Here is a 15,396-nt window from a genome sequence, read left to right on the forward strand (position 1 = left end):
AAGAATAAAAACGGCAGCAAACGATGATTGCTTAATTAAAATCTAACCAAACCGGGGAACGTACTTGAGGTAGCCTTCGATCTGGCTGAGGAGCCGGTCCATCTCCACGTCCTTCTTCTCATAGAGCTCCTTCCCGACCCAGGGCAGACAAGACAGAACGACATACACAAACCAGTCCGACCGAACCTGACAAAAAAGAGACCAGTTAAAGGACTGGATCATAATCTACTAGGGGTGGGGGGAAAAATCGATACTGTGTAGTATCGTGATATTTTGTTTGCTAATAATGTATCGATACAGGGACAGCAGAAATCGATATTTTGTTACAAAATTGTTTTGTGCTATGACTTCAGAGCATGTTGATCTTTTTTCTGAGCAACAATCCTGACATTCCTTCACTGTCCAAATGTGTTTAACTTTTTTTTGGCAGCACTAAACATGACAGTTTACTTATTTTAATTTAAGACATGTTTTATTTTAATTAAGTTTAAAACTTTTTTATTTAATGTAAAATTATATTTTGTTTTAATTTACTTTCAAATTCTTCAGTTGCTGAAGGGGCTGCATAGTTTTCATAAATTGCATAGTTCAGAATAGCTATAATTGTACCAGATGGTTGCGTTCAGTTAAGTTGGACTAGACTGTAATACAAACCGTTCAGTTTGTCAACAATACAACTGACTGAAATGAGAGAAAGACTGAGTGCGAGACTTTGATATTAGATAAAATGAATATTGATAAAGTTTACCTTTATGTACAGAATCTGAATATCGCAAAATATTTTTTAAAAATCGCAATAATATCGTATCGTGGGATGTATGGTGATTCCCACCTCTATAATCTACCACAGTGTGGACTGTGACACAGCCATGGGCTAGTGAAAAAAGATCAAAATGTGCTCCATAATGATAAAGACTCACCAAAATTAAAAGAAAGAAAGAAACAGATAAATCAAATAATTACTATTTTAATGTAAGGTCTGGCTCAAATGTGAACATTACAAATTATTTAAATTGCTTTTGGGTACCATGCAGCTTGTTTTACACCATAAACCATCTGCCTACCTGTGGCACATCTTCCTCCTGAGTAACACTGACAAAGTTTTCAAACATGGCCACCATAGAGGGAGCAGCAATCACGTGGCAGTTGACCAAATCAGACAGAAAACGCACCTAAAGAAAGAGATGTCATTATGTAAAATAAATACAAAGTGGCCATGTTAATTAGTTTAAAAGCAATCTGTAGGATTATTATAAAAGCCAGCATACCAAGTAAACAGCTTCACTGTACAAGTTGTTTTTTAACGTCTCCTTCAACTGCCTGATCATGGCCTCAACGAACTCGCCCCCAAAGTTGTAGTTCCTGGCGTTAAGGAGGCCGACTAAGGTCGTATACACGGTCAGCTTCTCGGGCAGGAGGCGGGCACTGTCAACAAATGACAACATATAATGACTGCCGCCACACAAAACACACTTGCAAAATTCATTAGAAATCAAAGGGTGAGAGGTGTGAACGTACACAGCACATAAAATGCGCAGAATTTTGCTTTTGTAGTTTGGGAGGTCTGCCTCTAAGACGCCAGCGAGGCCCTCCAGGTTGCTCTCGAGGGATGATGTGCTCTGTAAGGAAATATTTTCGCACAAGAGCAATTTGTCACTAGAAAGCAATTTAACACAAAGCGAAGAAGACCTAAAAAGAACATTCTGGCATTTACTTTTAGAAGCAAAGTTTTGCACTGAACTTGTGAGGCTCATCTCTCTAGAGTGGAAAATGAAGCTACTCATCCTGAAAATAAAAATGTGTCCTTCCTGTAGAGTCTCCTTACCTTTTCCCCAACACGACATATCAGTGACTCCAGACGGTCTTCGATCTCAATCGGCTCCGATGTTCTCCTCCTCTTATGGGCTTGACCTCCTGGAAAGGTGAAAGAGTAACATAATAATCAGAGCCAGAAGAGGCTCAACCAGCTCCTGTAGGAATTATCTGTCAGTTTCTCTTAGCTAGTGCACTCTTAAAAAGAGATTTTTAATCTCAATGAGTCTTTTCAAAGTTAGGATGATAAATTCTCCGCTGTGTTCATCAGTTACAATGTCATTTCACGTTCAGTGGTTTTCAGACAGCACAGGACTATGAATTAAACAATGGTCTGATAAAATAAAGCTATGTGAAGTTCAGAAAAGCACACTTACACTGTCATTTAAAGAATAAGAGCATTAACAAAACATGAATCCAGCAATTGAATTGAACATTTAAAGGGGACCAAATTACTTTTACATTATTTTTTTCTTTATTTTCTGTTATTTATATAAAGGTTTATTAACATTGTTAATATATTAAAAGTAAGGATGTAGTCTCGAGTGGTTGTTCATTATGTCTTATCAAACCAAACAGCACTGTATCAACAGTGTTCTCTTCCTGGGATTAATAAGTTATTTTCCTGGAGTCGCATGCAGACTGCCACACCTAAAAGAAGTTCTATACTTGTCTTAAGTGCATGGCGTAGGTACTTCATACTAGCAAACTCTTTCAAAATCTGATGACTTAACCTGATGTGCACCTTCCTGGAAAAGAAACTACACATCACACTACACAATTCATTAAAGGGCTTCAGCCCTAAAGATATATCTGAGTTGTTTTATAGATACAAACCCTAAGGTTTGCAAGATCTGGTCACCTAATACTGCTTGAATCTGAAACAAAACAGGGTAATAATGCACTTAGCTGCTATGCTTTTAACCAGGGGTGTCAAACATGAGGGCCAGGGGCCAGAATCAGCCCAGGAAAGACTCCAGTCTGGCCTCCATGGGCAACTTTCAAAAGTGTGAAGGAGGGCATTAATTCTGGCTTCTTGATTGTACTTTCATAAACTTTTATAGGTTTTTATACAGATAAAGAACTCCATGCCAAAGTAATTAAGCAACAGGTGAACAATTAAATGACAGATATGTTTTCGTTTACTGTACAAATGTATAATTTTTAAAAGAGAGACGTGACAAAAAAAAAAAAAAAAAGACAGGGTATTTTCTGTGAATTAACAAAAACTGTTTTACAATTCAAACTGTATGTGCCACTGTATGCGGCTGTGTGTGAGCCATGACACAAAATAATAATAATAATCTTAATCTTGTAAAGCATCTTGAATGACTGTAGTATTTGAAAAGTGCTATATTAACAAACTTGCTTTGTCCATGTACATATGCAAAGTTACCATAGTCCCAGATTAAGATAAGAGATCTGATTTAATCTTTAAACAGACCAGGTCCCATTTAATTTCAGGATCTTGCACTCTGCGGGAAAACATTTGATATGTTAGGTGATTTTCCCCGCCCGCCCATAAATCCAGATCCATAGTTAAACTTTCAATCAGATGTTAACACTAAATCTCGTGCATGTTTTGAAGTGTTTGGTTACCGCCCCCATAGTCGCTGACTACGCTGATTAACGCCAGCTAATCCTGCAGCTAGCTGCACCGGTTCATTTTGCGGCTGCATGCGACTGTTTGAGCACTTTTCTCGCTTTCAGTGCGCCACAATGTGACTGAATACTGCGGTCATTACTGGTTTTGAACTTTTTGGATCTCGCTGATAAAACCCAAACATTAAACTAGTAAAATAACCCTCCCAACAGTGCGCAGGGGACGCATGAACAGCTCGCTAACGCCAGCTAGCCAACGCTGGTTAGCCTAACGGTGTGAATAACACACGCCGTTAACGTGCACCGACTCACCGTCGTTCTCATCGCTGTGCCGCCTCCTGGACATGTTTCACCCCGCTTCGATGTGAATGTAATAAAGCCAAATATGTGTTGAACGAGAAACAAAACAATGAGTCCGTTAAACGAGTTTATCTATGGATCATTCAGCAGCCAGCCGCTCAGAGAAAAATAAAAGCGGTCTGATTCAAGTGAAGCACATCCGGCTAACCCGGAAAGTGCACCCGTCTTTGGTGTCCGGAGTCTTGTGCTGAGTTTTCTGGTGCACGTTTGGAGGATGTGTTTGTTTGTTTCCTTAAAATAATATGTTAGAATTTATCTTTAATTCTGGTGAGGGTTAGTCGCTAACTATTTTAAAAGCTCTTTAAAAACACAATGGCGGCGGATGATACACCCTGCTCAGAGTTTATAAACTGGGAGGTTGACTCTTCAATTTGTAATGGATTCAAACAGGAAAAGCAACTTTCTGCCCCACAAAGGAGATACTACAGCTTCTGCAGGAGAAAGGTGAGCATCAGGACACACTGACTGGAATCCCTGTTTTATGGTTCAATTGTTGGACATATATAACGATTATTGTGAAATTTCCAGATATTAAATTTTGTTTTTCGCACAATGAAGTCCGAGGCAATGTTTGAACATTAATATCTCAAAATCTAAGAAAGATAAAAGCATTAAATTGTCACTGGCCTCTCTAAGCATCAAAATGAATCTGATCTGTAATCTGTATTTTCTAGTTAAAATCTGAAAATACATACACATTTGAGCACACTCATGAAAAAAACTTCAAATTGCAAAAGACAATTGGTGACAGTTTACAAATTTATGAACAACAATATTTAAAAAAATGATCTGTTTTGCATTCTGTAATTTTGTATTTTTAATCAGTGGTTTCTCAGCTGTGTGCTGGGAGTGTAGCAGAAAAAAGTAGTTCTTCTACTTAAAAAACTCTATATTTTCCTATTATTATTATTATTATCATCATTATTGTTGTTGTTGTATAACTTAGAGGCTAAGGAAGGCTGATGCTGACAGACTTAAAAATTCAGATGTCAATATGTCAACTCTTATTCTTAAGTTTGTATTACAAACAGTTGTGCAGTGGTCACAGTCTTTACAGAAGGTCCTGGGGTTTAAACCTGTTGGTCTTTTTGAGTAGAGTTTTCATCCCCCCCCCCCCCCCCCCCCCCCCCCAGGTTTCCTCCTTGTACTTTGATATGCTCCCATGTCCTGTTTTACAGTCTGTGATGGACTGACAGATGGGGTGTGTCCCACCTACCTTCCAATGTCAGCTGGGATAGGCTCCATCTCGCCCAACCACCCTAAGTTGGATAATAATATAATAATAATACAATAGTAATATATTGTTGAGAAGGAAGGGTCATTATTTACCAACTTTTGAGTCATTTATTTTAGAAACTGATACAGTTTCTAAACTACTCTGCACAAATTTCAATATTATCCCATATTGGGCAACATATGCACCAAACTGTGGCATACGATCACACAGCCACTGTCTTATATATAAGTTTTATATATAATCTTAAACATCTGTTTGACCATGTTAAAGATTTAACTCTTTATTTGTTTTTTATGTTATCCTCTCAGTCATTTGCTGCCTTTGTGACATCCAAGAAGGACGGTAGTCACGAGGAAGGAAGCCCTTTGTGGTGCTGCTGCGGCCAGACGTTCATCGAGCACGCCGCCATTCACAAACACGTGGCCAGAGTGCACAATGCTGAAATACAGCAGCTCGCACAGGACGAGTATGAGCGTTTGTTGAGCCAACTGGAAGAAGAGCCCGAAGCAGCGCAGGCGCAAGTGAATGAGCACAGTGGAGAAACGGTGGATGCCTCTGTGTGGATTCGCGATATCAGCCACATCTCTGAGGAGCAACTTAAAAAGTAAAGACAATCTCAATACAGTTATTTCACTATATTCTATATTTCTAATCTATATATGTAGATTATTAATGAATTAATGAATTGATAAATTTTTGAATTTGATGTTTTATTTTTGTTCTTTGTTCTCTTGTTCTCCATCAGCGGTCCAGGCAGGGTTCTGCTTTACTATCACTACTGTCGTGTCGAGGAGCCACATGTCATCTGTGCTTGGCAGAAAGCTCTGTGTGAGAAGCTCCACTTAACGGGCAAGGTGAATTAATTGTCCCATCAAGTCTCGGGTTGAGGAACACTTCTATGAAAGAGCAAAGAAAAAAGCTTTTCTCTTAATTTCAGTTAAACTGTGCCATTAAAATATATGTTGATCTTTTTCTTCAGGTGAGGGTGGCGACTGAAGGCATCAACGGAACAGTTGGTGGCACAAACTTGGCCACTGACATTTACATAGAAGCAATGCGTTCACATCCACTGTTCGAGATGGCTGAGGAGGATTTTAAGGTCAGAATCAGATAAAGGGACATTTTATATACTAGTGTCACCTCCCCCTCTTAATATTGCTTCATAGGATCATAGGACTCTGTTATAGGCTCCATCAGGGTGTGGTTTGTCCATAATCAGACTTTAAGCAGTTATTAATTTATTTTTGTTAATCTTTGAATATTAATGGTGCTGTTTTTGTGGGTTTGTTCAGACCAGTGACGGTGGCGCAGAGTGTTTTACAGAGTTGAAGGTTGGGGTCTACAAGGAGATTGTCCCAATGGGAGTGAACCCAGATCTTATATCTTACCAGCTGGCAGGTACTATTTGTACTGACACTGTAAGCCTACAGAAATTATTAATAATGTAAGTGACACCTGTAGCTGATTTACTAATATCATTGCCTTTATTATCATAATAAGGTGCGAAATGTCTGCTTTGATTGCTGCTCTGCAGCCATAGCTGTGCTCTTGTACCAGCTGATGAGAAACTCTATGCTGTGCTTGTATATAATGTCAGGTATGTGTCTGTTTTGCCTCTCAGGAGTTCATCTGGAGCCCGACGAGTTTCATAAAGAAGTGGAGGCTCTTCTGACTAAAGGAGATTCATGCAATGACACCGTCCTCCTGGACTGCCGCAACTTTTATGAGAGTAAAATTGTGAGTAGTAAATTTGTTTTCTTTAGGAGATTGTTGACTTCATTCAACTGTAATCTGATCATTTTGGTGGTTTCAGGGTAATGTATGATCTTGGCATACATGTGACATGCCTAGAGATTTATGGTGTAATTTCAAGTTTTTTGTGCACCATCTACACAAGCTACCATGAGCAAATAGTAAGGATGGACAGAACACTGATATTTGTAGCTGGAAATAATGAGTCTGTATCCAAACAGAAAAGCAGGACTGGGATCAATTTCATAAGCCTCAATATTTTTTTGCCTTCAGGGGCAGTTCACTCAGTGCCTGGCGCCAAATATCCGTAAGTTCAGCTACTTCCCAGACTACGTGGACCAGAACCTCGAGCTGTTCAGAGACAAGAAGGTTCTGATGTACTGCACAGGAGGGATCCGCTGTGAGCGTGGCTCCGCCTACCTCCGCTCCAAAGTAAGCTGTTCAATCATCAGTCTGGAAAGCTTTTAGTGGAGCTGGGTTCACTCGCTCACTTGTTGCAGGTTGCTGATTCTCCACAAGGGGGAGCCTTTTACTAGTAGTTTAGGTATTGAGAAATGCATATTTTTGAATCCGGTACCAGGATGTGTGTAAGGAGGTTTACCAGCTGAAAGGTGGAATTCATAAGTACCTGGAGCGTTTCCCCGAGGGGTTCTATCGTGGAAAGCTTTTTGTGTTTGATGAACGCTACGCCATCTCCTCAAACAATGACATCATCTCAGGTTAGTGTGTAAACAGAGCCCATTCTCTGCATGTTAGAAGTACCAGAAAGCATCCATAAGCTCTAATATTCTCTTAATATACATGTATTTTTTAAATAAGATAACAGACTCTGTTTAGATTGCAGGTACTGCGGCCATCCGTGGGACCAGTACAAGCTCTGCTCCACCCAGTACTGCTGCCAGCTGGTTCTGTCCTGTCCAAGCTGCAGACAGGACGGCCACACCGCTTGCTGCCCCAAATGCCAGACCAAAGGTCAGGCTCAGTCCGAGGAGACCTCACATCACAAAGAGGAGTGCGAGTGCACTGACGTACGCCCCAGAATCCCTCAGGATGTGTAAAACGATCAGATTTCAGTGCTTAAAAATAACATAAACATAGTGTAAAATGTGTGTGACAGATTTTCAAAATAGGAATTTTTATACTTATGTATGTGGGAAATTAAGTCAGATACATTTTAACTAATGAAAATCTATTGATGAAATTGAAGAAAATATCTGCTGACTCTGTTTTTATCATGTGAATATTGTGAACATTTTGTCACTAATGAAAGCTCAACTTCAACTTATTGTATGTATAAATGTTTCTGTTTCGTACTTTTAAACTGTGACATATATTTTGTCTCTTGTGTTTTCAAGCTGTTTAACAAACAGATGCATCATTATTTAGTGCTCCATGTATAGCCAAGATATGCATGCATTACTAGGATCCATGCATGTTTGCTTTCCAAACTCTGCAAACTCTGGCTAGTGTAGCTTACTGAGACTGCAGGTGTTGTTTAAAGAAACCACAAGCAGTAGTGCATCTGTTTGCCTTGTGGCAGAATGTCCCTTTAACATATGTAATAATAGCTGCATGTCAAAAACAGCGCCAAAGTATGCAGTTACATAATAGGTTCAGCAGGTCATAGCATGAAAGTTACAGCAACAGAAGCAGTAAATGAAAGCAGTAACTAAAATAAAGCTTTTAAGAAAACGTGATATGACAGACATGAAGGAGTGGGGTACCTGCCTGTTCTGGTAGGCTAGTCAAGCTGCACAGGGCTGGGCTGTGAGGACATGTCTCATTAAAGGAGGCTGGGCCCAATTAATGCTTGGGGAATTTTTTTTCTAACAATTTGGTCAGAGACATGCAAATTAATAGCCAGATGGAGGAGGCATTCTTCACCCCGTTCCTACTCAGACAAAGGAGCAGATATCGATTCTACTGGGTATATGCCTGTATGTGGACCTGTTCAACTCTCCTCTCTATAAAGGCTCAGTATCTCAAGACTGGAACAGGATGTATCTACACTCTCAAGACTGTGCAAGGAGACATAGCATGTGTGGTTACACTATCATTCCTTTCCAAAAATAAACTAAAACCATCAGCAGGATATGCAGAAACATCCACTACAGTATAAATTTCTCTCCAAAACCCCAAGCTGGAGATGATCTGAGACTATGCTTTTGTTCGGTGTAATACTAATATCTACCAGAAGGTGGTCAGGTATGTGCAGAGCGGATGATCTGATATCGTCGTGTTGGTGTTGTTCCCAGATCATCATGAAAATGTTGTTCCAGGTTCAACATTGCAAGTGACCAATCACATTATTGTGACGTTATTCTTTTGCGCACCAACCCATTCGTGCATTTATGAAATTCCAATGTTGCAAGGACAATATTAATTCTGCTTAGCGTTTATTAAAGGGTTAGGGTCAGGGTTAGGGTCCGTTGATCGGCGGACAAAGGCGGTTTCTCGCAGCTTAAGTACAGTTTTTTGTTTTACACCGGTTTTTCCCGAAGTCGCAAAAGTATGACATCACAACATTCTGACTGGTCACTTGCAATGTTGATCCTGGAACAACCTTTAGTATGATGATCTGGGAACAACACCAACACGAGGATATCAGATCGTGCATGTAAGAGCATGTTCTTATAATGCTATTCTGCAAAAGACAAAGTCTGTTGAAGAAATGCTGAGAAACAAAGAGAAACGTCAAACAAGTTGACATCCAAAACATCTCAACACATCCCCTGGTGGTGAAAGTGTTCAATTCTACAGTGGGAAATGACAAAAGTCTAACTTTCAAGGTCAAAGTGTGAAGACATTTTTTAAAAGATATACAGGGGTAGTGTTGACAGACATTAAGGAAGAAGATAAGACAGAATAAAGAGATGAGAACAGTTTGGTTGCAGGTGTTGACGTGTTTCTCAAAGGGGAAGAGGAAGGACGGTCTGTGTATTCAACCTCACCTCTGGTGCCGGTGCCCATCTCTCAATTTTAAATGCATGTAGACATTGAGGGTTCTCGGGAGGGGCCGTGCTGACACCTGCTGCTCTCTGGCAGGAAGCACCATGCCCTCCCGTGTTTTAAGTGCACTTTAGAACAACACGCAGCAACACTGTGCATGAGCGGGAGGAGGGAGGTATGGGGTCTTCACACCCCCCTGTTCTCTGTTAGCCATCGGGGCGGAGGGGCTGTTGGCTGTTCGTTTGGGGTCTGGGATGCGGAGCCTCCCTACTGCTGCGGAGCCGGGGGCGGTCTGCTTGCCTCAACCCGGGGGAAAGGGTAACATCTCCTGAGTCTATGCGGTTTCCCTCTGGGGGTGAGGGTACCTGGACCTGGGGTATAGAGTATGTTTGGGGGGTGTGACTGTGAGTGTACAGTGTCCATTTGTGTCTGTCTTTACGTTGGGTAAGTGCTGAGTATTTTTATGTGTGCATGAGGGTGGGAATGCACGTTTGTGTCTATATTGTCTGGGAACATTTCAGGCCCTCCAAAGTGTGGAGGCCTATCTCCCCTCACCATACTCCCTGCCGGTGGTTGATGCCCTCAGGCGTCGGTAGTTTTTTTTTTTTATGTAAGTAAGGGGCTGGGCTCTCAGGTATGTACCGGCTCACTCCCGGTGGCTGCTCTGCGGGACATGGCGCCCGTGGCTCGGTCGGTGTGCACACGGGTGTTCACTATTCATAGACACAAACCACACCTTTCTTGGCTGCTACCTCAAAGCACAGTGCGCTGTCGGTCCTGCGTGCTGCACAACAATGTAAATGCCGGCAAAGCCACTTTACTTTGCGCTTTTATTTTGAAGAGTACATTAGCACTTCCTCTTTTATTGTGTCAGACTTCCTGTTCTGTTCTCAGCGAAACGACAAACACGTTGCTTCAGAGTGAGTAAAAAAGTTTATTTTTTGAAAATACTCGTGCAAACTATGTATTTTATTTATCTGTCACATGCTATAACTTTGAAAGTTTACTCAATGTGGTTGAATTCGTTTTTTATTGTATATGCATGTCATTTGTTTGTGGTGTGGAAAGACTGGCTAAGAGATGTGCATGGAGGAGGTTGGCTAGCTGGTTCAGCATGATTAGCACCCTTGGAAGCAGAAAGAGGTTGGTTTAATGATGCAAATGATTGTTTATGTATTTAAGAAACAGAAAGGTTGTTGTTAATTCATTTTATTAAATGCTGTAACATAAATAGTTTAAAAACTATTGATTTATGTCAATGTTACTATTTAAGTTAATCAAAATAATTTTCTATGGTAAAATGTGAACATTTCTGCACTTTTTACTTAAATGTTTAATGGTATTTGTTTGTGCATCTTTATAGTTTTCACGGTGCCATATTGTCGGTGGTTTAAAGAGGAGAGAATAAAGTTGCATCAGTCGAAGCTCTCTGCGTCACGAGTGGTAATTCCAAGTGGGCAGCTACAATGGAAACTCAAAGAGGCAAAAATGTTGTCAGAAATTAAACTAAAAGAGGTGGAAATGCAACAACAGTTGGAACAAGAAAGAGCAAAACTACAGCAGTTACAAGCAGACAAAGAAGTTGCTATAGCAATAGCTCGCGTGAAGGCGTACAACAGCCTTGAAGGGTTTGAGAACCACAACGGGGAAATTGATAGTAAAATTAGCTCTGCTTGCTACAGAAGGCAAATTGAACCTCAGATTAATCCAAATGCCGCATCATTCCAACCCCACCAAGCAATTCCAGAAATGACAATGACCCAGGAGTCTGTCAGCTTAGCACAAGCAATCGCTAGCTCATTAAGTATGAATCGCTTGCCAGTCCCTGAGCCTGCCACATTCAGTGGGGACCCTTTGCAGTTTACCGATTGGAAAATGTCATTCATGAATCTGATTGACCGAAAACCCCTTCCAGCAAGCGAGAAGATGTTTTATCTGAAAAATTATCTCGCAGGAGAAGCACGCAAAGCGGTAGAAGGTTTCTTTTACCAAGATTCAGAAAATGCATACAAGGGAGCATGGAAGGTCTTAGAGGACAGATATGGGAACCCATTCATTGTACAGAAAGCATTTCGTGATAAACTCATGAGATGGCCAAAAATCAGCGCAAATGACCCACTAGCGCTACGAGAGTTTGCCGATTTCCTCAAAGGATGCTCTGAAGCAATCCCACACGTCAAAGGACTAGCTATCCTAAACGATTGTGAAGAAAATCACAAATTGCTCAAAAAACTGCCAGAATGGATCGTGCGCAAGTGGAGTCGAATTGTTGTAGATGAACTTGACAAATCTGGCACATATCCAAATCTTGCATGCTTCACAGACTTCCTGAGTAGAGAAGCACGGATAGCTTGCAACCCGATAGCTTCTCCACTGTTGATGAATTTCAAACCTGTAGATGATCGAATCCCAAAGAGAGCCAAAGTCTTCAACACAAACATGCAACCAAAGAGTTCCGCTCAAGAGAAACAAGACACAAACATTAGTAAACCAAAATCACCTTGTTCTGTTTGTAGAAATGAAACTCATGGAATCTCAAAGTGTCCCATCTTTGCAGCTAAGAGTGTTGAAGATAAAAAGGCATTCATCCATGAAAACCGGCTCTGCTTTGGATGTTTAAGAAAAGGTCATATCACCAAAGATTGCAAAAGGCGACACACGTGCAACATTTGTGAACGTCGTCATCCAACCTGCCTGCACAAAAACAGGAAGCAAAACCCTGCAGAAGCAGTAACAAATAGCTCCACTCCCACGGAAGAACCTGTAAACCAGGAAACACACAAGGTCATGTCTCATGCATCAACACAACGCGTTTCGGCTACCTCAAGTATTGTCCCAGTCTTTGTGTCTTCTGTACAAGAGCCACACAGAGAAATACTCACCTATGCATTGCTAGACACACAAAGTGACTCAACATTTGTCTTGGACGACATACTTGATAAGCTGAATGTGGATGTCCAACCAGTAAACCTGAAACTCAGTACCATGACAGTGTAACCCATATCAACTACTCCCCGTCACATGACCCACGTCAGCTGATTTGAGGTCACTCTCCTGATTGGCTCCTTCCACGTCGCGGCAACTCTGAAAACCGGCTGTGGAGGGATACTTCCGGGTTCGACTCCTGCTGTGGCTGTAGGCTTATGGCGTTTGGAACGGCGTTGAAAACGAGGCATTTTCTTCCCTCAATTCATCTATAAACTCATTTCACCTCAGCGGTAAGTGTCCTTAACATTTACCAAAAACAACCTTTTTGTTGTCAGTAAGCAGTCAATCGTTTTCGCGATTAAAAATGACTTTGTTCGGCGGCGTTCCCACCGCGAGCAGAACTCCGGTTCAAAACCCGCTGTTTTTGAACTCTTTTATTGACTTAAGCACTTTAATGGGCTTACTTCGGAACAAAGTGAGATTGAATGGTTATTGTTATGTGTTGCCTTGAATCCGGCTATGCTGTCTGTTAGACAGTTGTTTTTCTTTATTGTTGTTTTTGTATGTGGTTGTAGCGAACGCTACTGGAATGTATAGATTAAGCTACGTAGCCAAGATGATTAATGATTAATAATTAATACTTTGACTGTTGTACATTGATGGATGATGATTATGATTGTTGTGATGATAATTTGCATTGTTACATAGAACTGCAGAAAAATGTATTTGATTACCGGTAACCTGAATCGAACTAGATGTGTTAATGGACATTCTTCTGACCTACAGGTCAGGTTTTTTTTTCCCCCTGATCTTCTTCATATTGAAGTGGCGAGCCGGTAGGACCATTCTTTGTTTTTTCCCCACGTTGCCGTCTTTGGATTACGGACATATTTCCCCACTGTATGAAGCTGCACCCTAAGGAGGAATACTTTAAAAGTGAACTTTAAAAAGAAAAGGACCAAAAAAAAAGGACTCTTAACAAAAGGACTCTTGCTCAGAATATCACAGCAATTACTTGTCTAATTAATTGTGGGCATTCGTTTATGTTGTGTGTTGCATTGATTATTTTGTTCCACCTCCCCTTTCCCCCTTTTATTCAATATATTTTTGGCACAAGATATTGCAGTCTTTGGTCTCATCATTCACACAGTCTAGGCTCCATAAAGAACTACTTCTTCTGCGCGTCAGTCAAACTCATCCATTGCAATCAAACTAGTCCTTAAATAACTTTGCGTTACAACAGCTATTGACACAGTCATCTCGAGTAAGAGTGTTCATGGTTTACAAGTTAGAGGACTCCACTCTGAGAGTTGTATCCAACTGCAACAGGCTTATAGCCGCGACTTTATCCCAGTTGATAAGTCGTACATCCCAACGAAGGAGACAGCATTACTGTGGCCTCATCTCAGAAGCTTGGCAAATAAGTTGCCACCCCTCCAAGATTGTGATGTAGGGCTCCTGATTGGATATGACTGTCCATCTGCGCTGGCTCCTCTTGAAGTCATCATAGGTGACAAGCATGAACCCTTCGCACAAAGGTCAGAACTAGGATGGAGTATAATTGGCTCATCAAACCCCCACCTAGACAGACAAGGAAACCAGAGCTTTGTGCATCGGCTCACAGTAAAAGAGTTGCCTGTTCCATCAGCGACAGATGTTCTAAAAGCCCTGGAATCAGATTTTGCTGAGAGAACCTATGAGAACAAATATGTGTCCCAAGAAGATGTCCATTTCATACAGTTCCTCAGTAATCACATCACACAAAGGGAAGACAGACATTACGAAATGCCTCTCCCTTTCAAAGGGAACAGCCCACCCAACCTGCCAAACAACAAGAGGTTATCCACGGTACGTCTACAGTGTCTCAAGAAAAAACTAAAGGCCAACAAACAATACTACGATCAGTACCGAACATTCATGGAAGAAACCATCAACAGGGGTGATGCAGAGCCTGCTCCTATAGCATCTCAGGGACAGACCGAGTGGTACCTGCCACATCATGGAATCTATCACCCCAGGAAGCCGGACAAACTAAGAGTTGTTTTTGATTGTTCGGCCAAATCCCATGGTGTCTCTCTAAATGATACCCTATTAACTGGACCTGATCTCATCAACCCTCTGGTTGGAGTGCTTTGCAGATTTCGGAAAGAAGCCGTGGCCGTAATCTGTGACATTGAAAGAATGTTCTATCAATTTGCTGTCACCCCTGAATCCAGAAACTATCTGAAATTCCTCTGGTGGAAAGAAGGTGATTTGGAGAAAGAACCTCAGGAGTACAGAATGGCAGTTCATCTGTTTGGAGCTGCATCATCTCCAGGATGCGCCAATTTCGGTTTAAAGCATCTTGCACGACAACATCAAACAGACTATCCTCTAGCATCAGCCTTTGTGGAGAAAAACTTCTACGTTGATGATGGATTAGCCAGCGTTCCATCAGTTGAGGAAGCCAAAGAACTGATCACTCAGTCACAAGAGTTGTGCAGAAAAGGAGGCCTGCGCCGTCACAAATTCAACTCAAATGAAGAAGCTGCTCTCTCCAACTTAGATCCTTCTGAAAGAGCAGCAACCATTGAACCTCGTGGGTTTGACCCATCCCCTTCAGAACGCGCTCTTGGCATTCAATGGTCGATAAAGGATGACACCTTCAGCTTTAACATCAGCCTGAAAGATCAGTCTTCGACCCGCCGTGGTTGTTTGTCTGTCATTGCCTCACTCTACGATCCACTTGGATTTATCGCTCCATTCAGCCTAAGTGG

At 41.3% G+C, this 15,396-nt stretch overlaps 2 protein-coding genes across 3 annotated transcripts in view; one reads left to right on the forward strand and one right to left on the reverse strand.

Annotated features, from left to right (window-relative positions):
• The window catches only part of ncbp1 (nuclear cap binding protein subunit 1), a 13,795-nt gene extending 9,891 nt beyond the window's left edge, over positions 1–3,904 (reverse strand). Inside the window, exons 1-6 of the mRNA XM_085177883.1 lie at positions 3,727–3,904; positions 1,826–1,914; positions 1,519–1,619; positions 1,269–1,425; positions 1,065–1,172; positions 65–186 (exon numbers count right to left, since the gene is read on the reverse strand). Coding sequence (XP_085034009.1) covers positions 65–186; positions 1,065–1,172; positions 1,269–1,425; positions 1,519–1,619; positions 1,826–1,914; positions 3,727–3,760 — 611 coding nt within the window. The 5' untranslated portion in view covers positions 3,761–3,904. The remainder of the gene's footprint in view (positions 1–64; positions 187–1,064; positions 1,173–1,268; positions 1,426–1,518; positions 1,620–1,825; positions 1,915–3,726) is intronic.
• Positions 3,905–3,920: 16 nt separating this feature from the next.
• On the forward strand, positions 3,921–8,709 carry tstd2 (thiosulfate sulfurtransferase like domain containing 2). 2 transcript variants are annotated; one of them, XM_085177919.1, is made up of 9 exons: positions 3,921–4,218; positions 5,320–5,615; positions 5,757–5,865; positions 5,991–6,110; positions 6,304–6,409; positions 6,633–6,748; positions 7,037–7,195; positions 7,344–7,482; positions 7,601–8,709. In XM_085177919.1, the coding sequence occupies exons 1-9, from the start codon at positions 4,087–4,089 to the stop codon at positions 7,819–7,821; spliced, it is 1,398 nt and encodes a 465-aa protein (XP_085034045.1). In that variant the 5' UTR covers positions 3,921–4,086; the 3' UTR covers positions 7,822–8,709. The 2 variants fall into 2 exon arrangements, with proteins under 2 accessions (XP_085034045.1, XP_085034053.1); XM_085177927.1 differs by having other exon boundaries at positions 7,590–7,686.
• Positions 8,710–15,396: the final 6,687 nt, after the last annotated feature.

This window comes from Neolamprologus multifasciatus, chromosome 2 (assembly GCF_963576455.1).
Source record: "Neolamprologus multifasciatus chromosome 2, fNeoMul1.2, whole genome shotgun sequence".
Taxonomy (NCBI): domain Eukaryota; kingdom Metazoa; phylum Chordata; class Actinopteri; order Cichliformes; family Cichlidae; genus Neolamprologus; species Neolamprologus multifasciatus.

What these genes read in the sequence shown, in the direction of transcription:
- tstd2 (XM_085177919.1), top strand. Translation starts at nt 4,087, where the DNA reads ATGGCGGCGGATGATACACCCTGCTCAGAGTTTATAAACTGGGAGGTT. An exon ending in TGGCTGAGGAGGATTTTAAG is followed by an intron (nt 6,111 to 6,303) that starts GTCAGAATCAGA and finishes GGGTTTGTTCAG; the next exon opens with ACCAGTGACGGTGGCGCAGA. An exon ending in ACTTTTATGAGAGTAAAATT is followed by an intron (nt 6,749 to 7,036) that starts GTGAGTAGTAAA and finishes TTTTGCCTTCAG; the next exon opens with GGGCAGTTCACTCAGTGCCT.